This window comes from Oncorhynchus gorbuscha, linkage group LG17, assembly GCF_021184085.1.
Source record: "Oncorhynchus gorbuscha isolate QuinsamMale2020 ecotype Even-year linkage group LG17, OgorEven_v1.0, whole genome shotgun sequence".
Taxonomy (NCBI): domain Eukaryota; kingdom Metazoa; phylum Chordata; class Actinopteri; order Salmoniformes; family Salmonidae; genus Oncorhynchus; species Oncorhynchus gorbuscha.
The window spans coordinates 43,522,159-43,550,106 of record NC_060189.1 but is presented as its reverse complement, the minus strand read 5'-3'; the positions used below and the strand labels follow the sequence as shown (position 1 = coordinate 43,550,106).

At 44.6% G+C, this 27,948-nt stretch overlaps 1 protein-coding gene across 2 annotated transcripts in view; it reads left to right on the top strand.

Annotated features, from left to right (window-relative positions):
- Positions 1 to 27,948, top strand: part of plekhh1 (pleckstrin homology domain containing, family H (with MyTH4 domain) member 1) — a 72,251-nt gene that overhangs the window by 28,076 nt on the left and 16,227 nt on the right. For both annotated transcript variants that reach the window (XR_006832793.1, XM_046308283.1), the window contains exons 3-18: positions 9,229 to 9,291; positions 9,622 to 9,774; positions 10,006 to 10,089; positions 10,627 to 10,708; positions 11,087 to 11,688; positions 14,162 to 14,293; positions 14,471 to 14,683; positions 15,848 to 15,926; positions 16,231 to 16,322; positions 16,445 to 16,592; positions 18,094 to 18,233; positions 18,326 to 18,436; positions 18,559 to 18,645; positions 23,438 to 23,599; positions 24,590 to 24,670; positions 26,484 to 26,663. Coding sequence is in view for 1 of the 2 variants with exons in the window: in XM_046308283.1 (XP_046164239.1) it covers positions 9,229 to 9,291; positions 9,622 to 9,774; positions 10,006 to 10,089; positions 10,627 to 10,708; positions 11,087 to 11,688; positions 14,162 to 14,293; positions 14,471 to 14,683; positions 15,848 to 15,926; positions 16,231 to 16,322; positions 16,445 to 16,592; positions 18,094 to 18,233; positions 18,326 to 18,436; positions 18,559 to 18,645; positions 23,438 to 23,599; positions 24,590 to 24,670; positions 26,484 to 26,663 (2,409 nt within the window). In the remaining variant the exon portion in view is untranslated. The remainder of the gene's footprint in view (positions 1 to 9,228; positions 9,292 to 9,621; positions 9,775 to 10,005; positions 10,090 to 10,626; positions 10,709 to 11,086; positions 11,689 to 14,161; positions 14,294 to 14,470; positions 14,684 to 15,847; positions 15,927 to 16,230; positions 16,323 to 16,444; positions 16,593 to 18,093; positions 18,234 to 18,325; positions 18,437 to 18,558; positions 18,646 to 23,437; positions 23,600 to 24,589; positions 24,671 to 26,483; positions 26,664 to 27,948) is intronic.

Sequence of the window (27,948 nt, the reverse complement as noted above, 5' to 3'; positions counted from 1 at the left end):
ACGTCAACAAAACTAAGGAGATGATTGTGGACTTCAGGAAACAGCAGAGGGAACACCCCCTATCCACATCGATGGAACAGTAGTGGAGAGGGTAGCTAGTTTTAAGTTCCTCGGCATACACATCACAGACAAACTGAATTGGTCCACTCACACTGACAGCGTCGTGAAGAAGGCGCAGCAGCGCCTATTCAACCTCAGGAGGCTGAAGAAATTTGGCTTGTCACCAAAAGCACTCACAAACTTCTACAGATGCACAATCGAGAGCATCCTGGCGGGCTGTATCACCGCCTGGTACGGCAACTGCTCCGCCCTCAACCGTAAGGCTCTCAAGAGGGTAGTGAGGACTGCACAACGCATCACCGGGGGCAAACTACCTGCCCTCCAGGACACCTACACCACCCGTTGTTACAGGAAGGCCATAAAGATCATCAAGGACATCAACCACCCGAACCACTGCCTGTTCACCCCGCTATCATCCAGAAGGCGAGGTCAGTACAGGTGCATCAAAGCTGGGACAGAGAGACTGAAAAACAGCTTCTATCTCAAGGCCATCAGACTGTTAAATAGCCACCACTAACATTGAGTGGCTGCTGCCAACACACTGTCATTGACACTGACCCAACTCCAGCCATTTTAATAATGGGAATTGATGGGAAATGATGTAAATATATCACTAGCCACTTTAAACAATGCTACCTTATATAATGTTACTTACCCTACATTATTCATCTCATATGCATATGTATATACTGTACTCTACAACATCGACTGCATCCTTATGTAACACATGTATCACTAGCCACTTTAACTATGCCACTTTGTTTACTTTGTCTACACACTCATCTCATATGTATATACTGTACTCGATACCATCTACTGTATGCTGCTCTGTACCATCACTCATTCATATATCCTTATGTACATGTTCCTTATCCCCTTACACTGTGTATAAGACAGTAGTTTTGGAATTGTTAGTTAGATTACTTGTTGGTTATCACGGCATTGTCGGAACTAGAAGCACAAGCATTTCGCTACACTCGCATTAACATCTGCTAACCATGTGTATGTGACAAATAAAATTTGATTTGATTTGATTTTGAAATTTGATTTGATTTGATTTGGCATGCATCAACTGCCCGGGTGGCGCTCGCTCTCTGCGTCTACACAGATGAGCTGTCAATATTATTCTATGAAGCAGACCTGCTCTCACTACACTCGACTTGTCTCAGGCGTGCTAAATGTGGGAGCGGACTTACATATCTCTCCCTTATTAAAACTGCTTTGCTGATTGCACACCTGCAAAGCGAGTGAGTGAGCTGCACGCACTGTCCGTCCCCAATTCGTGCCTACAGTTTGCCCCGGGTTATCCAAGGGTTACTTAATTGGCTTTTGGTTTCCACCCGCCACTCTTCTCTTCTACGGAGGAAAATTGTCTCTACAGTTTGTGTCCATAACACGCTTTGCACACTTACTTGGATAGAACAAGAGCAACTCTTCGTTTCTTGGGCACCTCCCTACAAGGGTCGGCGCTTCTCTCGTCAACGGCTATTCCATTGGACAGTGGAGGCTATTATAATTGTCTTATAATACCAATGGTTTATGGACCCCGGACGGCCTGAGGGCTCATTCCACTGGAGGTATCTCCTTGGGCCCTGTTCAAATGCATCTCTTTGCGAGAGATTTGCGATACAGCATGTTGGGCCACCTCTCACACATTTATGAGGTTTTACCAACTGGATGTCACTGCACCTTTGTTGGTGCATCCTGTCCTCGGTGACAAAGCCTCCGAGGCAGTGGTGAAGTGGTGCCTAGAGAAGTGGGTACACTTCAATTTAGCTTTTAAAAAAAAGGAAAGGCATCCTGTGTGAAAGTTCTTATGAGAAACAGTTATAAATCCCATATTGGTCTTTCAGAGTCAGGCCAACAACCCAAGCTGTACTGTGCAAGTAGGTAAATAGTAGGCCTAAACAGATACAGTAAATGAGACTCAACTGAGTCAGGAGAAATTGATAGATTTCTGATTTTTCACATTTCTTTCAGGTTTTTGCTCTCAAAGTCACACGTCAATAGAAAAACATCAGGAGACCATTTTTGAGGTCTGGGAAAAATCCAATAAATGTAGATTTGTTTTTGCGTGTGTAATTACCCTTCAATTCAAGTGCACAGGCACTGCTGTTTGCTTAGCGGTGTTTCTGTAGCACATGAGATGTCGTTTCCAAAACCAATGGCCACTGGATTGATGCAAATCATCATGATATCATTTTGCCAGTTAGGCATAGGCGACTTTGTAGCTATTTAAAATTTCATTGAGAAGGTTTTTGGGAAGCCTTTCCCTCTGTCATAAGCGTCGCTATATTAGCGTCGCTAATTGTTTGAAACCTGGACGTTTTACATCCTATAATGAGGCATGTCTTACGTTGCTTCAAAGTAGCCTATAGCCAAAATCCCACCATAGAAACGTGGATGCAATTATTTTACAGACTTCCTCATATGCATTCTCCTGTACTATTGGTTTCCTTTCAACATTCTTTCATTGTCTAGCAGCCAAAGGTATTATCTTAGTCATATTATCAACCCATGATAGCTGTTGCATCTTTAGATCTCCCCTCTTTCTAAATTTAGAACAGATCCTTCCATCTCTGTTCATGAAACCGCTCGCGTGTGCAGAGAGTGCATTTAAGAACGGTGTTTTCCCACAAATGTTATTTTGGAACATTTGCGTGTTGGCCTACCGCCGCGTTCACTTCGCTGGGCCTAAAATGTGAATAAATAATAGGTCAGAGCGAAACATTCTGATCTGTTCCATCAGCCTTATTAATCGTAGACCTCCCCTACACTACTTCGACACACATTGTGGGGACTAAGAAGTGAGTATACGCAACGCCCACTGAAAGATTAAGTGGGTACCCCGTGTATACCTGCGCATACCCTCCACGACACCACTGCTCTGAGGGGTGATATTGTTGGGACTACCCTGGCTTCGGGAGAACATGTTTGTGATGCGAGAGTCGGCCATAACCCATTGTGAGTCATCAAAATGAGTATTTGAAAGAGAACTCAAGGTTACTTTTGTAACCCCCTGTACTCTGAGGATGAGTGAGATGTCCCAGTGCATTTCTCTGCTAGCAAGAGGGCAAAGAAGAGAGACATGCTTGAGAATAACCAGAGGGTCTCCGACAGACATTGTGTTATTGGTTCTTCTTGTAGTGATCCTCCTATCAGCAAATCCCATTGTGGGGCATCTCACTCATCTTCTCAGAGAACCGAGGTTACAAAAGTGACCTAGTTTCTCTATTTCTTTACTCATGTCCAGATTTTCTTCAGATAGTTGCAGCAGGAGTATGTTAACTGCGCTGTTGTCTATGACGAAGCTATCAGCTGTTAGTGGATGAGATGACCCACTGTGTCTCGTCCAGTCGGTTATCCTGTCTGCCACTCTCTCTGTCCACCTCCCTCCCTGGATACTATCAGCCCCTCTGGATTCCTCAGTGTTAAGAGAGGAGAGGAGTACTATACCATCACCCGACCCACCTTCCAACCTTACAGCATTTACAACTCCGCTCAGCTCAACTTTCGAAACACAAGACTCCATTTTGAAAAGAAAATCTAGGCTATTTTATCTTCCACACAAAGGAATACTAAGCATTTAAATAAACATGTAATACATATATTCATCTTAGATTCTATGCTCTTACAAGTAACTTGGTTGAGGTACTTGGTGAAATATGTATTAAATTGTAGCAGAAAGATGATTCTGAAGTCAGTCAGAGTGAACAACAGTTGCTGGATACTTGAGATACTGTACTGTAGTTGTCTCATGCCTGGTCAGTGGACCCCCCCCCCCCCACACACACACACACACACACACACACAGACACACACACACACACACACACACAAGCACACATACACACGTACAAAACACAGTAATGTCAGCCTTCAATCCCGTGACTCAAGTTGATTCCCTTTCCCAGCTCCTTCAACTTCTAACCTGCTCTGACCTCCTTTGTTTTCTAAAGGTTACTACAAGCTCCACTCCGTTGATCCACGTGCGTTCGCGTGGGTAAAGTGGGATTTCGTGAGCGGCATACACATTCAAAAGGTGGCGACAGCAAAGGTTTTTCTTCTTGTCATATTATTTTGTGAAAGAGTCACTTCACTAGCTAGTAGTAGCTAGCTGGCAGCCTGGCTAGCTGGCTTTAGACTGGCTAAAAACATTAGCCTTTTTAGCTCCCCACATCTCCATGTGAAATAATACGATTTATAATTAAAACAATATGCCTTGGCAAATATTTGTATCCTTGCCGGTGTAACCTAAAACATTATCCCATGCTGCTTATGTATTTATTCCCATATCAGCTAAAAATACAACATCATCATGTTTTGTTCACGGAGAAAAAAAAGCACATGGCTAGCTAGTTGGCTCCAGTAGCTTCTTCTTAGTTAATACTTGGATTATTTTTGGTTGGTTTACTGTTTGAACTGTCGCTGGGATTATATTTGGCTATTCTGATGATCAGATATACTGGAGATCAGATCAAGGAACCAAACGACAACACTGCCCCCAGAGATGATACGGCACGTCTCAATTTTCAGCGAGTACAAAAGTATGTTGAACGCCGGAGAGTATATAAACTCGGCAAAAAAAAGAAACTGACATTTTTCAGGACCCTGTCTTTCAAGGGTAATTTGTAAAAATCCAAATAACTTCACAGATCTTCATTGTAAAGGGTTTAAACACTGTTTCCCATGCTTGTTCAATGAACCATAAACAATTCATGAACATGCACCTGTGGAACGGTCGTTAAGACACTAACAGCTTACAGACGGTAGGCAATTAAGGTTATAACACAGTTATGAAAACTTAGGACACTAAAGAGGCCTTTCTACCGACTCTGAAAAACACCAAAAGAAAGATGCCTAGGGTCCCTTCTAATCTGCGTGAACGTGCCTTAGGCATGCTGCAAGGAGGCATGAGGACTGCAGATGTGGCCAGGGCAATAAATTTCCATGCCCGTACTGTGAGATGCCTAACACAGCGCTACAGAGAGACAGGACGAACAGCTGATCGTCCTCGCAGTGGCAGACCACGTATAAAAACACTTGCACAGGTACAGGATGGCAACAACAACTGCCCGAGTTACACCAGGAACGCACAATCCCTCCATCAGTGTTCAGGCTGTCCTCAATAGGCTGAAAGAGGCTGGACTGAGGGCTTGTAGGCCTGTTACAAGGCAGGTCCTCACCAGACACCACCGGCAACAACGTCACCTATAGGCACAAACCCACCATCGCTGGACCAGACAGGACTATGCTCTGAATCTTAATAGATCTCCATAGAGCTTGTAGTAAGCTTTACTTGGATGTGTCAGATACTTTAATGTTCATTCCATTTTATAAGTACCTCCTATGTCCCCTCGTTGTCATATTTGCCTGCTTAAAATCTTCCTGAGAGACTTGTGACTATAAGCTAACCATATGCTTTTTACTACTGGTTAATGTGTGGTGAAGACTTTGTTTACTTTTCTGACTCCTTTCTCACTCGGCCAGTAATGCCTTTCTTTGGACTCATTCTCAAGGTTTTGACCTTGAGGTGAAGAGTCACTTCACCACTAACCACTAACACCCTACGCCCACTCCTTCCCTCTGTTCCCCCCCTTCTCCCCTAGATTTAGTCAGTGTTAATCCAGCCGTGAGTGACTAAATCTGTTTCCTAAATGGCGTCATATTCCCTATATAGTGCACTAGTTTTGACCAGAGCCCTGTAAGCCCTGGTCAAAAACAGTGCACATACATACAGTTGAAGTCTGAAGTTTACACACACCTTAGCCAAATACATTTAAACTCAGTTTTTCACAATTCCTGACATTTAATCCAGTAAAAATTCCCTGTTTTAGGTCAGTTAGGATCACCACTTTATTTTAAGAAGGTGAAATGTCAGATTAATAGTAGAGAGAATGATTTATTTCAGCTTTAATTTCTTCTGAGTGGGTCAGAAGTTTACATGCACTCAATTAGTATTTGGGAGCATTGCGTTTAAATTGTTTAACTTGGGTAAAATGTTTCGGGTAGCCTTCCACAAGCTTCCCGCAATAATTTGGGTGAATTTTGGCCCATTCCTCCTCACAGAGCTGGTGTAACTGTGTCAGGTTTGTAGGCCTCCTTGCTCGCACACACTTTTTCAGTTCTGCCCACAAATTTCCTATAGGATTGAGGTCATGGATTTGTGATGGCCACTCCAATACCTTGACTTTGTTGTCCTTAAGCCATTTTGCCACAACTTTGGAAGTATGCTTGGGGTCATTGTCCATTTGGAAGACCCATTTTCGACCAAGCTTTAACTTCCTGACTGATGTCTTGAGATGTTGCTTCAATATATCCACATCATTTTCCTACCGCATGACACCATCTATTTTGTGAAGTTCACCAGTCCGTCCTGCAGCAAAGCACCCCCACAACATGAGGCTGCTTCATGGTTGGGATGGTGTTCTTTGGCTTGCAAGCCTCCCCATCCAAACACAACAATGGTCATTATGGCCAAACAGTTCTATTTTTGTTTCATCAGACATTTCTCCAAAAAGTATGATCTTTGTCCCCATGTGCAGTTGCAAACCGTAGTCTGACTTTTTTTATGGCGATTTTGGAGCAGTGGCTTCTTCCTTGCTGAGCAGCCTTTCAGGTTATGTTGATATAGGATTTGTTTTACTGTGGAGATAGATACGTCTGTACCTGTTTCCTCCAGCATCTTCACAAGGTCCTTTGCTGTTGTTCTGGGATTGATTTGCACTTTTCGCACCAAAGTACGTTCATCTCTAGGAGACAGAACGCGTCTCCTTCCTGAGCGGTATGACGGCTGCGTGGTCCCATGGTGTTTATACTTGCATACTATTGTTTGTACAGATGAACGTGGTACCTTCAGGCATTTGGAAATTTCTTCCAGGGATGAACCAGACTTGAAGAGGTCTACAATTCTTTTCTGAGGTCTTGGCTGATTTCTTTTGATTTTCCACATGATGTTAAGCAAAGAGGCACTGAGTTTGAAGTTAGGCCTTGAAATACATACACAGGTACACCTCCAATTGACTCAAATGATGTCAGTTAGCCTATCAGAAGCTTCTAAAGCCATGACATCCTTTTCTGGAATTTTCCAAGCTGTTTAAAGGCACAGTCAACTTAGTATATGTAAACTTCTGACCCACTGGAATTGTGATACAGTGAATTACAAGTGAAATAATCTGTCTGTAAACTATTGTTGGAAAAATCACTCATGCACAAAGTAGATGTCCTAACCGACTTACCAAAACTAGGTTTAATGACTCCAACCTAAGTGTATGTAAACTTCCGACTTCAACTGTATATGGGCAAAACGTATCCTTATTCTAGTATTAATGTCAGAGGTCGAGGCAGTCTTTGCGAGGTTTCCACAGCTAAGCTTTAACTGACGTGTATCTCAATCGTTGTGCTCTATGTTTAGCTCATCATGCTCCAGTGTCTAAGTACCAGTCCTCTAGAAATGTAAAAACATCTGATCTCACCACAGATAATTCCTCCGAGACTCCTGTCACACACACACACACACACACACACACACACACACACACACACACACACACACACACACACACACACACACACACACACACACACACACACACACACACACACACACACACACACACACACACACACACACACACACACACTATCCTTGTGGGGACCAAGCAATTGATTCCCATTCAAAGTCCTATTTTCCCTAACCCCTATCCTTAAACCTAACCCTTAACCTAACTCCAAATCCTAAACCTAACCCTAAACCCTAACCCTTAACCCTAATTGTAACCCTAAACCTAAGCCTAAACTAGCCTTTTTCCTTGTGGGGACTGTCAAAATGTCCCCACCGTTACATTGTTTTACGATCATTGTGAGGTCCCATCAAGGATAGTAAAACCAAAAAATACACAGACACACACAGACTGTAGCCCCCTCTGATGAGCTCAGTGTATGGCAATTTCGGGACCACCCTCCACTATAGGATGAAGTTAGGTTCAGTGTTTCCTGAAAACCCTCTGATGAACGTGCCTGATAATGTTCAAGGTTTTATTGTTCAGTAGAATTGCATGCTGTGAAGAGAAATGTCTGAGTTGAATTGGTATCGTGCAATGACTTTCACAAGGTTGACAAACCAAGGGTCCTCCCTCCTCTACCCCCGCTCACCTCTCTCCCAGACCCCCCCACAGCTGTGTGTGTGTGTGTGTGTGTGTGTGTATTTGTTGTGTGTTTGTTTGTGGTCTATAGAGCTAACAGAGTGTGTGTGTGTGTGTGTGTGTGTGTGTGTGTGTGTGTGTGTGTGTGTGTGTGTGTGTGTGTGTGTGTGTGTGTGTGTGTGTGTGTGTGTGTGTGTGTGTGTGTGTGTGTGTGTGTGTGTGTGTGTGTGTGTGTGTGTATTTGTTAACAGAGTGTGTGTTTGTTTGTGGTCTATAGAGCTAACAGAGTGTGTGTGTGTGTGTGTGTGTGTGTGTGTGTGTGTGTGTGTGTGTGTGTGTGTGTGTGTGTGTGTGTGTGTGTGTGTGTGTGTGTGTGTGTGTGTGTGTGTGTGTGTGTGTGTGTGTGTGTGTGTGTGTGTGTGTGTGTTTGTTAACAGAGTGTGTGTTTGTTTGTGGTCTATAGAGCTAACAGAGTGTGTGTGTGTGTGTGTGTGTGTGTGTGTGTGTGTGTGTGTGTGTGTGTGTGTGTGTGTGTGTGTGTGTGTGTGTGTGTGTGTGTGTGTGTGTGTGTGTGTGTGTGTGTGTGTGTGTGTGTGCATTTGTTAACAGAGTGTGTGTTTGTTTGTGGTCTATAGAGCTGTGTGTGTGTGTGTGTGTGTGTGTGTGTGTGTGTGTGTGTGTGTGTGTGTGTGTGTGTGTGTGTGTGTGTGTGTGTGTGTGTGTGTGTGTGTGTGTGTGTGTGTGTGTGTGTGTGTGTGTGTGTTAGCCTACATTGCAAGATGTGTCTTGTCTGAACCTGTGCATGGCAGCGTCTCTGAGTTGAGTTGTTGAGTTTGTGTAAGCACTAGAGCTAACAATTGTGATTGTGGAGGCTCAATAGTTACCCCTCAAAAGGAGGACAGTGCAAACTCTCTCTTACACAACCACACGCACACACAGGATTTTCCAGTGACCCTCTTGGACCCCATACTGACACAGCTGACCCGTAAGAAGGAGTAACCATGGCAACCTTTTTGTCCCCTAGATGCAAGAGCTGGAGCAGAGGGTTACAGAGTCTGACCAACGGGCTGAGAGCGCCGAGAAACGGGTACGGCAGAGCTTTAAAACCACGGCTTCAGTTACTGGAGAAGCTTCAGTCGCCTCAAGTCGCTGCAGCAACAGTCTGCCCAGAGTCAGGCTCGTCTCCACTACACACAAGTCAAAAGAGATGTTCAGAACTTTCTCTCTCCTTCACCTTCTTCCTCTGTCTTTGTCTCGCTCTCGTTCCTCTAAGTTCCGCAACTATGCTCCGTATAAACTTCGAGGCTCTACTTTTTTTGTCTCCTCTACCGAGAGTCAGAGAAAGAGCCCGCTTATTCCCGTCTGCCTTGCGAGTCTGTGAGCATGTCATCCTATTGTAGTTAATGATCTATTACAGGTCCATGTCATGGAAGAGAAGCTGAAATCTGCAAACATGCTACAACCCAGCGAATCAGAGAACTCGTTGTACAGAAGGTACCAGGAGCTGACCAATCAGGTGCAGGAGAAAGATGCTGTGATAAAGAGATTAGAGGTGCAGCTGGAAAAACAGGTATGGAAGTTATAGGGTGAGTCACAAATGGTTTCCTATCCCTTATATAGTGCACTACTTTTGAGCAGAGCTCTATGGCCCCTGGTCCAAAGCAGTGCACTACATAGAGAATATGGTGCCATTTGAGAAGCAACCATAGATAAGGAACATACATGTCCATTTATGTTCATAATGATGTGGGTTTTGATAAACCCCTGACTAACCCTAAAGCCCTGTTTTCTTGGCCTATAGATCTTAGTCAGAGCCCAGGAGGCTAAGATCATTGAGGAGAAGGCTGCTAAAATCAAAGACTGGGTTACATTCAAGCTACGAGAGGTAAGCTCAAATACAGCATGCAGTATTGTTGTCACGATACCAGTGTGTATCACAATACTATGAAGTAAGGAAGAAAAGGACACAAAACGTGAATTGGACTTAATTTCCTGAGGAAAATAGTCCTAATGTAGGGAAAAAACAGCCTTGTGTCGTCACCCAGTGTCACATTTGTTTACTTTGCACGGTACAGATGTAGGACGTCTTTTCGACACAGTTTGGAGGAAAAAGATCCTCCAGCAACAGGACATTTGAATTATTATGTGGATTATAATGCAGATACATTTTTGTTTTTGAAGGACCATCCGAGTTTAGCCTGCTTTGTATGTTCTCTTTTTGGCAAGGAACATTTCAGTATCACAATACTGGCATCGTCTACAGTACATGTAAATCCTATATGGACCAGCCAAGTCACAGATTTCTTTGCCATTATTTCAACTGTAACACAAACATAGGGTCATGATCAGTTGATAGAGACAATGAGAACAATTCACTCAGAACGTCTACTCTTTGTTATCTTCTTTCTGTACGGTTCTTCAGATGGAGATTGAGAACCAGCAACTGAAGGTGTCCAACCTGAAGCAGGCAGAACAGATCATGATGCTCCAGGACAAACTCCAAGGTGATCCTCCTTCCACCACAGCTGTACAAAACTCATGGGAACTTCAGTTGATCTACCCAGAATACTCTCTGAGAGTGCCACACTCTGTTTTAATAGACAGACACCCTCGCCCAGTGGCCTTGGATGCTTGCCAGCTGCTAGTCAACTGTTTTCCCCGCAATAACAACTACAAGGATCTGTCCGAGTGGGAGTATGTAGATTATGAAGAGAAGGGGGCCCAGCACAGAGCCATGGAGCACACCCTATGTTACTTTGATAGTAACACCCTATGTCACTTTGATAGTATGTTGGCCTATGTTCTACAGAGCATGTTGTGATATTGCCAAAAGCTGCAGTTGTGTCGCTAGATTGACTATATTTTCCCCTCTTGTTCAATAGCTATCTTGGAGAACCCTTCATCTCCTGGACCACCCACCTCTCCTTCCACAGACACCCACCAGGTACCCTGCAGCCCCTTATACCCCCCAAGATGTCCAGGGACCCCGCCAGTCCAGGAGGATACAAGCTGGGGAAGACAGACAGGCATAGGGGACAGGTCAGAGCAGCCCTGTAAACGGAGCGGTGACCGAGGGGACAGAGACACAACAGGCCACGGCACAGTGACAGTAACCCTGTCAAACACTCCCTGTCTGGGCAGCAGGGGCAGGGAGACTAGGGCTGGACCTGGTAGTCCTGTTCCAACCACTCGAGGTCAAGACCAACCACTAGGTGGTGCTACTCCCAGAGACCACTCCTCGGACGAGCTCAGCAGCAAGTTCCGCTGCCAAAGTCTCCGCTCCTCCTCCTCTTCCTCCTCCTCCTCTTCCTCCACCTATGAAACAACCCACGGGGGTCCCGGTATCCCTGACACCCCTACCCCCACCTCCACCCCTAAAAGCCCTCTCCTCTGCCGTTCTCCGTCTAACTCCCACCCCTTCCAGACCACCGCCCAGACCCTGGCTCTACCCTCCCATCCTGGGACCAGCATGACCTTACCCAAGGTGTGACACGTTCTACATTCCTAACTAGTGGCCCTTAATCACCTGTCATTACAGTGCTCTTTCCCTTGCTTGTATCTGTGCACCTGTGTCGTACATTCCTTGTGACTCGGGGATTCTTGGAAAACGGAACGATCTGTACTTTTTCCCCCCACATTGTTTCTTAATATTAACAACATTTGAAATACTGTATGTATTTTGATAGACCAAAGTATCGGCTATCACACAATGTAAAGGAACAACCTCCTAATTCTCCGTCAGACACCATAAAAGGCATTTCATTTTACATTTACATAGGCCTTGATTGTTTAATTCTGACATTATATGTAATACAAATAAGTCTAACTTAATATGTAATACAAATAAGTCTAACTTAATATGTAATACAAATAAGTCTAACTTAATATGTAATACAAATAAGTCTAACTTAATATGTAATACAAATAAGTCTAACTTAATATGTAATACAAATAAGTCTAACATAATATGTAATACAAATAAGTCTAACTTAATATGTAATACAAATAAGTCTAACTTAATATGTAATACAAATAAGTCTAACTTAATATGTAATACAAATAAGTCTAACTTAATATGTAATACAAATAAGTCTAACTTAATATGTAATACAAATCTCTGAATACAAATACGTATTTTTGTATTGTTTAATAGCCTATACACTGAGTGTCCAAATCATTAGGAACACCTGCTCTTTCCTTGACATAGACTGACCATGTGAATCCAGGTGAAACCTACGATCCCTTATTGGTGTCACTTGTTAAATCCACTTCAATCAGTGTAGATGAAGGGGAGGAGACAGGTTATTAAAGAAGGATGCTTAAGCCTTGAGACAATTGAGACATGGGTTGTGTGTGTGTGTGTGTGTGTGTGTGTGTGTGTGTGTGTGTGTGTGTGTGTGTGTGTGTGTGTGTGTGTGTGTGTGTGTGTGTGTGTGTGTGTGTGTGTGTGTGTGTGTGTGTGTGTGTGTGTGTGTGTGTGTGTGTGTGTGTGTGTGTGTGTGTGTGTGTGTGTGTGTGTGCCATTGAGAGGGTGAATGGGCCAGACAAAAGACTCAAGTGCCTTTGAACGGGATATGGTAGTAGGTACCCAGGTGCACCGGTTTGAGTGTGTCAATAACTGCAACGCTGCAGGGGTTTTTCACGCTCTACAGTTTCCCGTGTGTATCAAGAATGGTCCTCCACCCAAAAGACATCCAGCCAACTTGACACAACTGTGGAAAGCATTGGAGTAAAAATGGAACAGTATCCCTGTGGAAGGCTTTCAACATCTTGTAAAGTCCACGCCCCGGCAAATTGAGGCTGTTCTGGAGGCGAAAGGGGGGTGCAACTCCATATTAAGAAGGTGTTCCTAATGTTTTGTACACTCAGTATATAATGCTCCAGGGCTAATTTAATGAGTATTTAGGCATGTTTTTCTAGATTCAGAACTTGAATCAACATTTATAAAGCAAACATTCTGCCTCAGATCAAGCACAGCAAATACTTCAATAGTTTAAGCATATGTTGCGGAACAGTGGTAAAAAAAGATCTTAGGGGGGTTAGCCATCAGTGACGGAGTTGACAACAAATACTCAAAGCAGACACATTTTGGCCTCTAAATATAAAAGTTGAAAATAAGCATTTGTTAAAATCCCCAGTGAAACTGAACCATTCTCTCAGATCTTTCAGCAATCTGACAGAATTGAAGTTAAGCAAAAACCTGACAGGGTTTGTATTTTACAGAGTTGACAAAAATGTCATTTTTCTTCTTCATTTCAAGTGGCATAAAACAAAGTGTCAATGTAGAGTGGCGTTATGACTAAAACCTCATTAAAATCAACACATTTGAACCAAAATTCTATTTTATCTTAATCTATCCGGAGCTGGAGTTGACAGTTTATGCTTGTAACCATGGTGATTTTTTTTAAATGGCACGAAGAGAACTTTACAGACCTTGAGTGATCTTGTTGCATGACATGTAGTGAGGACATGAACAAGGGGTACTTAAGGGGGAGCGAACCCTGCTCATTCCTGATTTCATTTAGGATTTTAGACACATCTGACGAGAAAAATATTGCTTAAAGTTAGAGAGTTCAGTTCATATTCATTAATGGCCGTTTCTAGAATTCTAAACACCTTTTGGGGGGAGAATTGGGATCCTTTGCTTCGGACAAGGGCATTTCCAGGCATAGAGCCGACATGGAAATGAATACTATCGAAAACATTTTGAACATTCTAAAAACAAATCTTTCCCCTTATAGAATTGCCCTAAATGTAATTTTTAAGCTCAAATAATGTTACAAAATCAGACAAGGATTGTCCCAACTTTCAAGAATTCCTGCACTGTTTGACTGTACCTATGTGCGATGGCCGCTCTGGGATGTAAAACCCGTTAATAAACTTAGTTGAACTTGAACCACATCAATCTATCAATCAAATTTCAATCAGTCATGTCATCTTTATTTGTGAACTAACAGTTGCGGACGCCCCTGACCCCCCGCGATAGCGTCCAGCTGGTGAAGAAACACTACAGCCAGCCCCAGCCTGGAGGTCTGGACCGGCTGCACCACATCAATGTCCCCATAAACATGATGGCCTCCAGCACCCAGGTAAAGAGAGGGAGCCTGCTCAACTCTATCCTGTTGTCCAAAAACAGTGAGAGGGTGCCTGAAGTCAACCGTCTGTCACGTAACAACGGGACAAAAAAGAGGACCTGACCTCACTCACTTGATGTAGTTTCAATTGTAGCATTTGTTTGTTGTATTTGCATCTTCTGCACCCTGTAGAGCCCTGTGTCCCCTTCCAACTGCAACCATGTCCTGGAAGAGACAGACATAGATGACGGGCTGCCTGACGGTATGGAGGGGGTGGTGGAGGGGGCCGGGGACAAAGGTCCTCCCGAGGAACAAGTGTTTGTTAGGTTGGCTGAGGATCTGGAACTGCTGGACCCAGATGTCCTGAAACCCCCCACCCCTCCTCTCCACCGGTTCCCTTCCTGGGTAAGATCAGTGTCGAGGGTAACGCGTTACAAAAGGAATCAATAGGGTAACGCGTTACAAAAGGAATCACTATCAATATAGTAATCAGATTACTTTCATGAGCAACGGAGGAAAGTAACGTGTTACTTTTTCAAGTTGGGTAATATTATTACAGTCGCTTTGTGTTTCCATGATCCGATCTCGACTTGTTTCCTCATTTAAGTTCCCGAGCGAGCGGAGAAGGGCTGTTTGGAGAGAAATGTCGTAACAGGTGCTGTCCATATAAATGTATAGAGGACGCACCGCTGATCATTGCCATGGATCACTTCTGTGATAGCAGGGCTTTCCCGTCTAGTGTCAAGTGTGTGGTCTCTAACCAGAACTAGTGGCTCGAGAGAAACATTTTGAATGAAAAGATAGGAAATCTGTCCAGATGTTTGGCTTACAGTATATTATGGCTAATTAAACAGCCCCTATATAGATATATATAATGCAGTACTTGTAGACTAGCACAGGAAAGCAGCGCCACAGATAAAAGAAGCTAGTGATCAAACCTGCGTTAGTAAGTAACTTATCTTTTTTCATGAAAGTAACGCAAACTAATATGCCATGTTACTTTCCACACCAAGTAATATTGTAAAGTAATGCGTTACTTTTGTTAAATGTAACGAGTAATATGTAATATATGCTGTATTTCTAAGTGTTTTTTGCAGTTGTCTCATATCTGTGTATGTGTGTGTTCCTGTAGAGTGGCTGAGAGCAGCCAAAGTATTGTTATACAGATGAGGTCAAATATATTGACACCCTGCCACCCTGTCTTCTAAAATAAGTTGGAATTGAAAAAACTTTCATTGTTCATATGTTTATTTGTTTTATTTACATGTGCACAGGACCCCCCCCAAAAAAAAAAAATATTGCAAACTGAAGTTGAGATTTTTCACTTCAAAGTTCAAAATAAATGACTTAATAATTTATCATTCAAATGAATTTGGTTGGAGGCAAGTGATTCTTGTCAACTGCTAATCTATCTCACCTGTGGTAAGTTTCAGGGTAAGAAGAGAGAGAGAGAGAGAGAGAGAGAGAGAGAGAGAGAGAGAGCGAGAGCTCTATTGCCAATATCTTTGACCACATCTGTGGAACACAAACACACACTCATGCTTGCACATTGATCTATGTGCTCTACAGGAGAGCCGTATCTATGCTGTGGCCAAGTCGGGGATGAGAGTATCAGAGGCGACTGCAGGAGCCAGAGGTCCTGGACGAGGTGAGTTACCCTGCTTATGTTGGAAAAGACTCCCTGTGTCTGTGGGGGGTTACAGTATGGGATCTGTCAGTGCTCCTTTTGATGGTAACATCCTCTCAGCAGACCGGGCGAAGTAACACCTGTGCAGGTGCGATCCGGGAAGCTTTTATGAGCTCTCCGAAGAGATGTGTAAGGACGGAAACCTTGTTTTTTTCCCCCCCATCGGCTGTGATGAAACAATGGGACTTACACGCAGTAAGACACACAGCTAGAATTATCACCTTTGCGTTCTCTCTGGATCACATACATCTCGTGCTTTCCGCAGGATCCAGCTTACCGCAGTACCCCTCCACAGGACCGTTCACTCACCTGATTTACAAGAATATCAGTGTGCCCGTGTATACCACACTCAAAGGGGTAAGTACCATACTCTACAGTAGCTCGAGTTGTGACAGACTGACAAGGACATATCGACTTCCTGTGGACTGTGGTATGTGCCGAGGAATATCTAAAAGTCTCTCCTGTGTGTGTGTCTGCAGAAAGCCACTCAGATCAGCAGTGTGCCCCTGCATGATGATGACTCTGGTTCGGAGGACGACAGTGGCTCTCTGGCCAGCCTCAGGACCTCCACCCTTGGCCCAGACAGGAAGGGAAGCACCCCTGGGAGCCCCCGCGCCGTCAAGAGGGGTGAGCATTGCTACATCAGCGTTGTTATCCTTCATAGTTCACTGACCCTGATTTAGTCTGTTCTCCGGTGCTTATTTTAATGTAAACGGTCTTCCAACTAGGAATAACTATCGGTTGTTGGTCCCTGACAGAAGAAGAAACATATACTACATGACCAAAAGTATGTTGAAACCTGCTCGTCAAACATCTCATTCCATGATCATGGGCATTAATATGGATGTTGGTCCCCCCTTTGCTGCTATAACAGCCTCCACTCCTCTTGGAAGGCATTCCACTAGATGTTGGAACATTGCTGCGGGGACTTGCTGAAACAGGAAAGGGCCTTCCCCAAACTGTTGCCACAAAGTTGGAAGCACAGAATAGTCTAGAATGTCAATGTATGCTGTAGCATTAAGATTTTCCTTCACTGGAACTAAGGGGCCTAGCCCGAACCATGAAAAACTGTCCCAGGCCATTATTCCTCCTCCACCAAACTTGACAGTTGGCATTATGTATTGGGGCAGGTAGCGTTCACCGGGCATCCGCCAAACCCAGATTCGTCAGTCGGACTTCCTGATGGTGAAGCGTGATTCATCAATCCAAAGAACACGTTTCCACTGCTCCAGAGTCCAATGGCGGCGACCTTTACACCACTCCAGCCGATGCTTGGCATTGCGGATGGTGATCTTAGGCTTGTGTGTGGCTGCTCGACCATGGAAACCCATTTCATGAAGCTCCCGACAAACAGTTATTGTGCTGACGTTGCTTCCAGAGGCAGTTTGGAACTCGGTAGTGAGTGTTGCAACCGAGGACGCGCTACGCGCGTCAGCACTCGGCGGTCCTGTTCTGTGCGCTAGATGTTTCCACTTCACAATAACAGCACTTACAGTTGACGGGGGCAGCACCAGCAGGGCAGAAATTTGACGAACTGACTTGTTGGAAAGGTGGCATCATATGACGGTGCCACGTTGAAAGTCACTGAGCTCTTCAGTAAGGCCCTTCTACTGCCAATGTTTGTCTATGGAGATAGCATGGCAGTGTGCTCGATTATATACACCTGATAGCAACAGGTGTGGCTGAAATAGCCAAATCCACTAATTTGAAGGGGTGTCCACATACTTTTGTTATATATAGTGTAGTTACAGGTTTTCTCAACTTTTTTGTACTGTACCAGGGACCAACAAGCTATGGTTCTTCTCTATTTTTTATTTATTTTTTATTTCACCTTTATTTAACCAGGTAGGCTAGTTGAGAACAAGTTCTCATTTACAACTGCGACCTGGCCAAGATAAAGCATAGCAGTGTGAACAGACAACAACACAGAGTTACACATGGAGGCCTGCTTACATGTAAACTAATACTAAACTAGTACTAAATGAGTGCTTGGCTAGCTAAGCATCTAAGGGACCATACAGCAACATCCTGAGGACCAGTTGAGAGTATGTCAATAAGTCCGTCAGCTGTCGGTCATCTGAGTCACCTGTCTGTCAATTTGTTGACCTCTGACCTTTGATTTCTCCAGGTGTGTCCATGTCGTCCATCAGCTCTGAGAGTGACTACGCCATCCCACCTGATGCCTACTCCCTGGACTCTGACTACTCTGAGCCGGAGCACAAAGTCCAGAGAACATCCTCATACTCCTGTGAGAGCCTGCGAGAGCCCGTGAGTGTCCATTTACCCTACAATACAATGCAAAAATTAAACAAAATCATACCATACCATACAATATAACAATGCTGGAGGTGACCATACAGGAGATGCTAGAGAAGTCAGGGTACCTGCTGAAGATGGGCAGTCAGGTGAAGGCTTGGAAAAGACGCTGGTTCATCCTGAGGAACGGAGAGATACTCTACTACAAGTCTCCCGTGAGTCGCCCACACGTCACCACTATGTGCTTTTCTGACAGAAGTAGTTCAACAATAGCCTGGTCCCAGATCTGTTTGAGCTGTATTGCCAACTCCTAATGGTCTTCCTCGTGGTCTTTCAGAGCGACGTTATACGGAAGCCTCAGGGTCAGATGGAGCTGAACTCCTCCTGCAGGATCGTCCGTGGAGAAGGAGCACAGACATTCCAGGTGAGTGATATTGAAGAGGGACTGAAAACCAAAAATAAAATTCTGGTTCCGAGAGGACCTCTACACACGTACACATGCACACACACTAACCTACCACCATTACCAAACTGGGTCAAAGAGAAAGGGCAGCATTCCTCTAGAGGGGCTTAACATCATAAGGGATAGCCTTGCAGGGAATGGAATGTTGTGTTCTAAAGCTGATTCTCATCTGTACTGATCTGGTGATCTGGTGTGTTTGTTTGTGTGTCTGCTGTGCGTGCGTGCGTGCGTGTGCGCGTGGCGTGCATCCGTGTGAAGAACGCCGCTGGAATGTATAGCGGCTGTTTTTTTGGGCTCCTGACCAGTTCTGTTATGTTGTGTGTTTTTTTTGCATAATGTTTCCACCATCATTTCCTATGACCAAGAAGAGCTTCTGGAAATCAGAACAGTAATCACTAACCTAGATTCGGATGGCAATTTCTACTTCAATGAGTCGGCGGCACAGGACATACTGGTCACTCCGGATCAGTTCCTAGTCTCTGACACTCGGAAGGGAAAGAGACGGCGATATAGGGGCAACGTGTAGGTACCCTGATGAACTTGTGGGTACCCTGATGAATTTGTGGGTACACTGATGAACGTGAGGGTACCCTGATGAACGTGTGGATACCCTGGTGAACGTGTGGGTACCCTGATGAATGTGTGGTTGACCTGATGAACATGTGGGTACCCTGATGAATATGTGGGTACCCTGGTGAACGTGTAGATAACCTGATGAATGTGTGGGTACCCTGATGAACTTGTGGGTACCCTGATGAACGTGTAGGTACCCTGATGAACGTGTAGGTACCCTGATGAATGTGTGGGTACCCTGGTGAACGTGTAGGTACCCTGGTGAACCTGTGGGTACCCTGATGAACGGTGTAGGTACCCTGATCAGTGTGTGGATACCCTGATCAGTGTGTGGGTACCCTGATGAATGTATGGATACCCTGATGAATGTGTGGGTACCCTGGTGAATGTGTGGATACCCTGATGAATGTGTGGGTACCCTGGTGAATGTGTGGATACCCTGATGAATGTGTGGGTACCCTGATAAATGTGTGTGTACCCTGATCAGTGTGTGGGTACCCTGATGATGAACGTATGGGTACCCTGATGAACGTGTGGGTACCCTGATGAATATGTGGGTACCATGATGAACGGTGTAGGTACCCTGATCAGTGTGTGGATACCCTGATCAGTGTGTGGGTACCCTGATGAATGTATGGATACCCTGATGAATGTGTGGGTACCCTGGTGAATGTGTGGATACCCTGATGAATGTGTGGGTACCCTGATAAATGTGTGTGTACCCTGATCAGTGTGTGGGTACCCTGATGAACGTGTGAGTCCCCTGATGAACGAATGGGTACCCTGATGAACGTGTGGGTACCCTGATGAATATGTGGGTACCCTGATGAATGTGTGGGTACCCTGATGAATGTGTGGGTACCCTGATGAATGTGTGGGTACCCTGATGAATGTGTGGGTACCCTGATGAATGTGTGGATACCCTGATGAATGTGTGGGTACCCTGATAAATGTGTGTGTACCCTGATCAGTGTGTGGGTACCCTGATGAACGTGTGGGTCCCCTGATGAACGTATTGGTTCCCTGATGAATGTGTGGGTACCCTGATGAATGTGTGGGTACCCTGAAGAATGTGTGGATACCCTGATGAATGTGTGGGTACCCTGATAAATGTGTGTGTACCCTGATCAGTGTGTGGGTACCCTGATGAACGTGTGGGTCCCCTGATGAACGTATGGGTACCCTGATGAACGTGTGGGTACCCTGATGAACGTATGGGTACCCTGATGAACGTGTGGGTACCCTGATGAACGTGTGGGTACCCTGATAAATATGTGGGTACCCTGATGAACGTGTGGGTACCCTGATAAATATGTGGGTACACTGATGAACATGTGGGCACCCCGATGAATGGCGGCGAGTAAGTGTTGCCAAATGTACAATCACACGGGACAAGCTGGACAAGCTCTATCCTATCAACGGGACCTGAAGAACTGTAATATCCTTTGCTTCTCGGAAACTTAGCTGAACAAGGACATGGATCATGTTCTAGCTGGTTTTTCTATGCATCGGCAGGACAGAACGGCAGCGTCGGGTAAGCTCAAGGTGGGTGGTGTGTGTCTCTTTGTTAACAACAGTTGGTGCGTAATCTCTGATATTAAGGAAGTCTCGAGGCTCTGCTCACCTGAGTTAGAATACCTCATGATAAATTGTAGACCATACTATTTACCAAGAGAATTTTCATCTATATTTTTCATAGCTGTCTTTTTACCACCACAAACCGATGCTAGCACTAAGACCGCACTCAACAAGCTGTATAGGGCCAAAAACTAACAACAAAATGTTCATCCAGAGGCGATGCTCCTAGAGGCCAGTGAGATAAAACTTAAATCCGTTTTACCTCATTTCTACCAGCATGTCATCTGTGCAACTAGAGGCGAAAAATACTCTAGATCACCTTTACGCCACATACAGTGATGCATACAAAGCTCTCTCTGACCATTACTTTATCCTCCTGATTCCTGCTTAAAAGGAAATCTCAAACAGGAAGTACCAGTGACGCGCTCAATACAGAAGTGGTCCGATGATGTGAATGCTAAGCTCCAGGACTGGAATATGTTCCGGGACTCAGCCGATAGCATTGAGAAGTTTACCACATTAGTCACCGGTTTCATTAATAAGTGAATTGATGATGTCATCCCCACAGTGACCGTTTGTACATATCCCAACCAGAAGCCATGGATTACAGGCAACATCCGCACTGAACTAAACTAAAGGCTAGAGCTGCCACTTTCAAGGAGCGGTACACTAACCCGCACGCTTTAAAGAAATCCTACTATGCCTTCCGATGAACCATTTGAAGGCAGCGTGTCAATAAAAGACTAAGATCAAAATCCTACTACACTGGCACTGACAATCGACAAATATGGCTGGGCTTGCAAACTATCACGGTTACAAAGGAAAACCCGGCCGCGAGCTGCCCAGTGACCTGAGCCCGCCAGACAAGCTCGATGCATTCTATGTTTGCTTCGAAGCAAGCAACACTGAACCATGCATGACAGCACCAGCTGATCTGGATGATTTTATCATCAAGCTTTCCGCAGCCAATGTGAGTAAGACCTTTAAACAGGTCAACATTCACAAGGCTGGATCAGGGTGCGTACTCAGAGCATGCACTGACCAGCTGGCAAGCATCTTCACTGACATTTTCAACCTCTCTTTGACCCAGTCTGTAATACCAACATGTTTGAAGCAGATCATCATAGTCCCTGTGCCCAAAAACGCCAAGTTGTCTAAATGACTATCGCCACGTAGCACTCACATCTGTAGCCATGAAGTGCTTTGAAAGGCTGGTCATGGATCACATCAATATCATCATCCCAGACACCCTAGAGACCCACTCCAATTCACATACCGGCCCAACAGATCCACAGATGATGCAATCTCTATTGCACTCCACATTCCTTGGACAAAAGGAACACCTATGGGAAAATGCTATTCATGGACGACAGCTCAGCGTTCAACTCCATAGTGGCCTCCAAGCTCATCACTAAGCTAAGACTGAACATCTTCCTCTGCAACTGGATCGTGGATTTCCTGACGCGACGCTTATTCCTGACACGCCATGCTTATTCCCCTCCTGTTGTACTCCCTGTTCACCCACGACTGCATGGCCGTGCACGACTCCAACACCATCATTAAGTTTGTCAATGGCACAACGGTGGTAGGCCTGACCACCGACGACAATGAGACCGTCTATAGGGAGGAGGTCACAGGCCCCTGGCAGTGTGGTGCCAGGACAACAACCTCTGCCTCAATGTCTCAATGTCAGCAAGACAAAAGAGCTGATCCAAACATACCAACATGATCCAAACATACCAACACAGTCGTGAAGAGGGCACGAGGGCCTCTTATCCCGCAGGTGGCTGAAAATATTTGTCATCAAAAAGTTCTACAGCTGCACCATTGAGAGCATCTTGACTGGCTTCATCACCGCTTGGTATGGCAACTGCTCGGCATCCAACCGCATGGCTCTACGGAGGGGAGTGCATCACAGAGGGTAGTATATCACTGGGGCCAAGCTCCCTGACATCCAGGACCTCTATAACAGGTGGTGTCAGAGGAAGGCCCTACAAATTGTCAAAGTCCCCAGCCACCCTAGTCATATACTGTTATCTTGGAAAGCAGTAGCGATGCACCAATTCTGGAACCAACAGAACCCTAAACAGCTTCAGTTAACCAAATAGCTACCCGGATAATCAGAATTGACCCTTTTTGAACAAACTTTGTTGACTCATCACAGACGCTGCTGTTTATTGTCTGTCACGTTATTCCTAGTTATAGGTACATTTATACCTCAATTACCTCGTACCCCTGCACATGGACTCAGTACAGGTACCCCGTGTATATAACCAAGTCATCATTACTCATTGTGTATTTATTATTACTTTTATTATTACGTGTTTCACTTTATAAAATGATTGATCTATTTCCTTTCTCTCTGCATTGATGGGAAGGGCCCATTAGTAAGCATTTCACTGTTAGTCCACACCTGTTGTTAATGAAGCATGTGAAAAATGAAATTGTATTTGATTTGATTTGTGCGCCTGTGTGTGTGTGTGTGCTTGCTTACAGGTACGTGTCTGTGCCTACCTGCTTGCACAGGCACACTTTCACCGGCATGCATTCACACTCAATAATGCATTTCTCTCATATTTTCTCCATCTCCTGTTCTAATCAGTTGATAACGGAGAAGAAGACGTTCTACCTGACGGCTGACTCTCCCAACATCTTAGAGGAGTGGATCAGAGTTCTACAGAACATTCTCAAGGTCCAGGCCAGCAGCCCCGTCCCAATGGAGACCACTGCAGCCAAACCTACTGTGAAGGGCTGGCTCACTAAGGTCAGGGGTCAATGCATCACTAGGCTGGAGGTGGGGCCTAAGATATGAGGGTTATGGAGATGAGAAACAGGCAGCACGTTTAAGGGGATTGGCTTGAGCAAGGCGAGGTACAGAATGACTTATCTTGATGACATGATGGGCGGTTCATTGGGAATGTAAAGCAGGATGGTTTGTAGATCACAGATTCTGGACACAGCCTTGCTCAGGCGATCCTTTCAAACACACAGTTGTCATGGAAGCTTTTAACTTGTCTTTTTAACGGGAGACAATACAGAACAATACAGCTATTCTCGCCCAACATAGAGAGAGAGACCTGTTATATCCACCATATGTTTCATACTGGGACACAGGAACGTTTAAACGAACCATTCTTTCGACTGCAAGTCACAGTTTGACAGAAGGCTTTCACTTTCGGCAAGATTGCTGGAAAGCTCATTTGCGTTGGGACACGGCTATGGTTAGCACCCCTTACTGGTCAGGGTATGATGGAATGTTTGAGTGATATCCTCCCTTTCACTCCATCCCCCTCTGGCTCTTTCTTGTCTCTCTCCACTGAGGTGTATCTGTCAGTATGGTTAATACAGGGGGCTTGGCAACCTTCTAACATCAGAGGGGTGTCTGTTATGGCTGACTGACAGGTGAAACCTCCCTCTGCTCTTCCTTTAAATAGGCTTTGATCTCGACACGATGACGTTGTACACCTCAGAGCTCTATAGTTATGTACTGTTGGTTCACTACCTCTCTCGCTGCATATTTGACCTTTGACCCCGATGAAGAGATGTACAGCTGGGATTATGAGTCATGATGACATGTGGCCAGGAATCCACAGACACATACACACCCACTCTCTAGTGCCACCTGGTGTTCAAAGGAGATATATGCGATACAGTCAGTGGTTAATGAGTGTATGACCCTCAGTACTTTCTCCTTGCTCTCTTTTTCTCTTTCTTTCTCTCACTCTCTTTCTCCCTCTCGCTCTCTGTCCTCTAGGTGAAGCATGGTCACTCTAAGCTGATGTGGTGTTCTCTGGTCAGCAAGGTGTTTTATTACTACAGGAACCAGGATGACAAGGTACTCTCTTCCCTTTCTCCTCATAAACTTACCCTCAAGTGTCCTCAATTGTTGCCTGTCTCTATATCAGGGGTGCTCACATTTTTGGGCTTGGTGGGGGGCAGGCCGAACAATAAAGGGTGAGCAAAATATTTCTACACATTTATTCAGAAAAATAAAAGGTAAGCAATAGCTTTTTAGGGTCTTGAATCAATAGCTTTTTAAAAATGTAATCATACAATTACACTTCAAACATGAATCAAATTGTAGCCATATATTTTGACACTCTGATTACCAGTATTAAAGATTTATTCACATTTTTACAATTATAGTATAGAAACTGCAACAACGTTTCTATGTTCATAAAACTAAAAACAACTGTAGCGTTCAAGTTGAAGGTGCTACACACAGGATTTTGTATAATGTTTGCATTGTAATTTCAGAAAATGTCCATAATGTATCAGGCGCTAATAGTGGAATGATAGTGTTTCACAGTATCACTTAACCGCCATTGTTGTGATTCGCTTGTTGATTTCTCTCGCGGGAGCAGCATCCGTTGTCAAAATGGGAAACCGTTCCGACTTTGTGGCTGGGTTATCTAGTGAAAGTCTCTGTCATTTCCTGGTTGCTAAAATTCCACACTGTTCGCTCATTTTCAGTTTGTGAGAAAACGAGCACTGAATAGTGTAAGGAATCATTGTGCTGTTTAAATCGCTGTCAAATATCTTTCCAATAACAAAACAAATGTGTTACTATGGCTGTTTGAAGCACTTTTGGTCCACCAGCTTCAAAAACAATATTTTCAGTTGTTGAAAATATATTTCATAGCGGTTTAGATAATATGGCAGGTAGGAGATCTGGGCCAGAAACCAAATGGTTGCTGGATCAAATCCCTGAGCTGACAAGATAAAAATCTGTTGTTCTGTCCCTGAGCAAAGCAGTTAACCCACTGTTCCCTGGGCGCTGATGATGTGGGTGTTGATTTAGGCAGCCCCCGCACCTCTCTGATTCAGAGGTTAAATGTGGAAAATGCATTCAGTTGAGTGACTAGGTATCCCCCTTTCCTTTCACTACACCATTCAGTGCTTGTTTTGAAATTGAGGGAAAAGCTTAGAATTCTAGCAACCAGGAAATGAGTTATTTCCACTAGATAACACAGCCACATAGTCAGAACAGCTTTCCCATTTCGACAACAGACGCCACTCCGGCGGGAGAAATCAATAGGTGAATATCCCAGCCAATCACAACAATGGAGGCTAAGTTATACTGTGAAACACTATCATTCCACTATTACTGCTGATATATTATGGACATGTTCTGAAATGCAAAAATTCTAAACAGTCCTATGTGTAGAGTAGCACCTTTAATGTCCTGCAATTCCACATATTTTGCCATGGGATGGAGTTTTGTTTTTGCAGTTTTGATGCTAATTCCCTGCATTTCTACATATTTTGCCATGACTTATGCCATGTTCAAATGATATCTGAGTGAGAGTGACTAAGAAAGTAAATCAATGGGGGCCCCCTGGAGGTCAGGACCCCTGGGCACACGCTTTGGGTGCCCGGTCAGTAATTCAGAAATGATTACTACGAGGCTTAGATAGCTGGCTAGACTAACTTATCTAGAAAATGTTAGCTGACATGGGCTAATTGATTGACTGTCAGTGACTGACATAACATGAGGAACACTGCTGATGCACTAGCACATGTATTTGTTTTTTTGGTCGGGGGCCCCTTAGTGGTCCTGGAGGGCCAAATCAGACATCACCCTAGTTTGGTTGGCTCTGCTCTATATCATATTTGAATATATTCCCTAATGTGTGTGTGCGTGTCAGCTCCCCCTAGGCCAGCTGCGGATGCGCGAGGCGGCGGTGGAGGAGGTGGACAGGTCATGTGACTCGGACGAGGACTACGAGGCCAGTGGGCGTGGCTTCTTGTCGTCCCACTGTACCCTAGTGGTGCACCCCAGAGAGCAGAGCCCCACCTACCTGCTCATAGGCACCAAGCAAGAGAAGGTACAGCACTCTAAAACTACACAACCCATACACCCCCTCACCTACCTGCTCATAGGCACCAAGCAAGAGAAGGTACAGCACTCTAAAACTACACCACCCATACACCCCCTCACCTACCTGCTCATAGGCACCAAGCAACAGAATGTGCAGCACTCTAAAACTACATTACCCACACACCCCCTCACCTATATGCTAATAGGCGCCAAGTAAAACTCCACACTAACCCTAACCTATGAACTCTTCCTATGGAGGTAGATAAGTGCCAGTATTATGTAAATAAGTACAGTGCAACTCACAATATTTGTAAACAGGAAACACAATACTCAAATGTAAATCGCAATCCACAGACAAATCAAATCAAATGTGATTTGTCACATGCGCCGAATACAACAGTGTAGACCGTACCGTGACAAGTGTGCTTACAAGCCCTTAACCAACAATGCAGCATAGTTTGAAAAGTAAGAAAATATTTGCTCAAAACATTTATAAAAAATAAAATAAACTAAAGTGGAAAAAGGTAACACAATAAAATAACAATAACGGGGCTATATACAGGGGGTACCGGTACCGAGTCAGTGTGCGGGGGTACAGGTTAGTCGAGGTAATTCAGTTAATATGTACATGTAGGCAGGGTTAAAGTTACTATGCATAGATAACAAACAGCAAGTAGCAGCAGAGTAGAAAAGGGGGTCAATGCAAATAGTCCAGGTAGCGATTTGATTAGCTGTTTAGCAGTCTTATGGCTTGGGGGTCGAATCTGTTAAAGGAAGCTTTTGGACCTAGACGTGGGCATCCGCTACTGCGTGCAGTAGCAGAGAGAACAGTCTATGACTGAGCTTTGAGGGCACTATGGTGTTGAATGCTGAGCTGTAGTCAACGAATAGCGTTCTCACGTAAGTGTTCCTTTTGTCCAGGTGGGAAAGGGCAGTTTGGAGTACAATAGAGATTGCGTCATTTGTGGATCTGTTGGGGCGGTAGGCGAATTGTAGTGGGTCTAGGGTTCCTGGGATGATGGTGTTGATGTGAGCCATGACCAGCCTTTCAAAGAACTTCATGGCTACAGATGGGAGGGCTACGGGCCGGTAGTCATTCAGGCAGTTCATTTTGGCAGTTAGCTACCTCCATATTATAAACTGGGTGGTTCGAGCCCTGAATGGCTGACAACCGTGGTATATCCGACCGTATACCATGGGGATGACAAAATGTTTATTTTTACTGCTCCAATTACATTGGTAACCAGTTTATAATAGCAATAAGTCACCTTGGGGGTTTGTGGTATATAGCC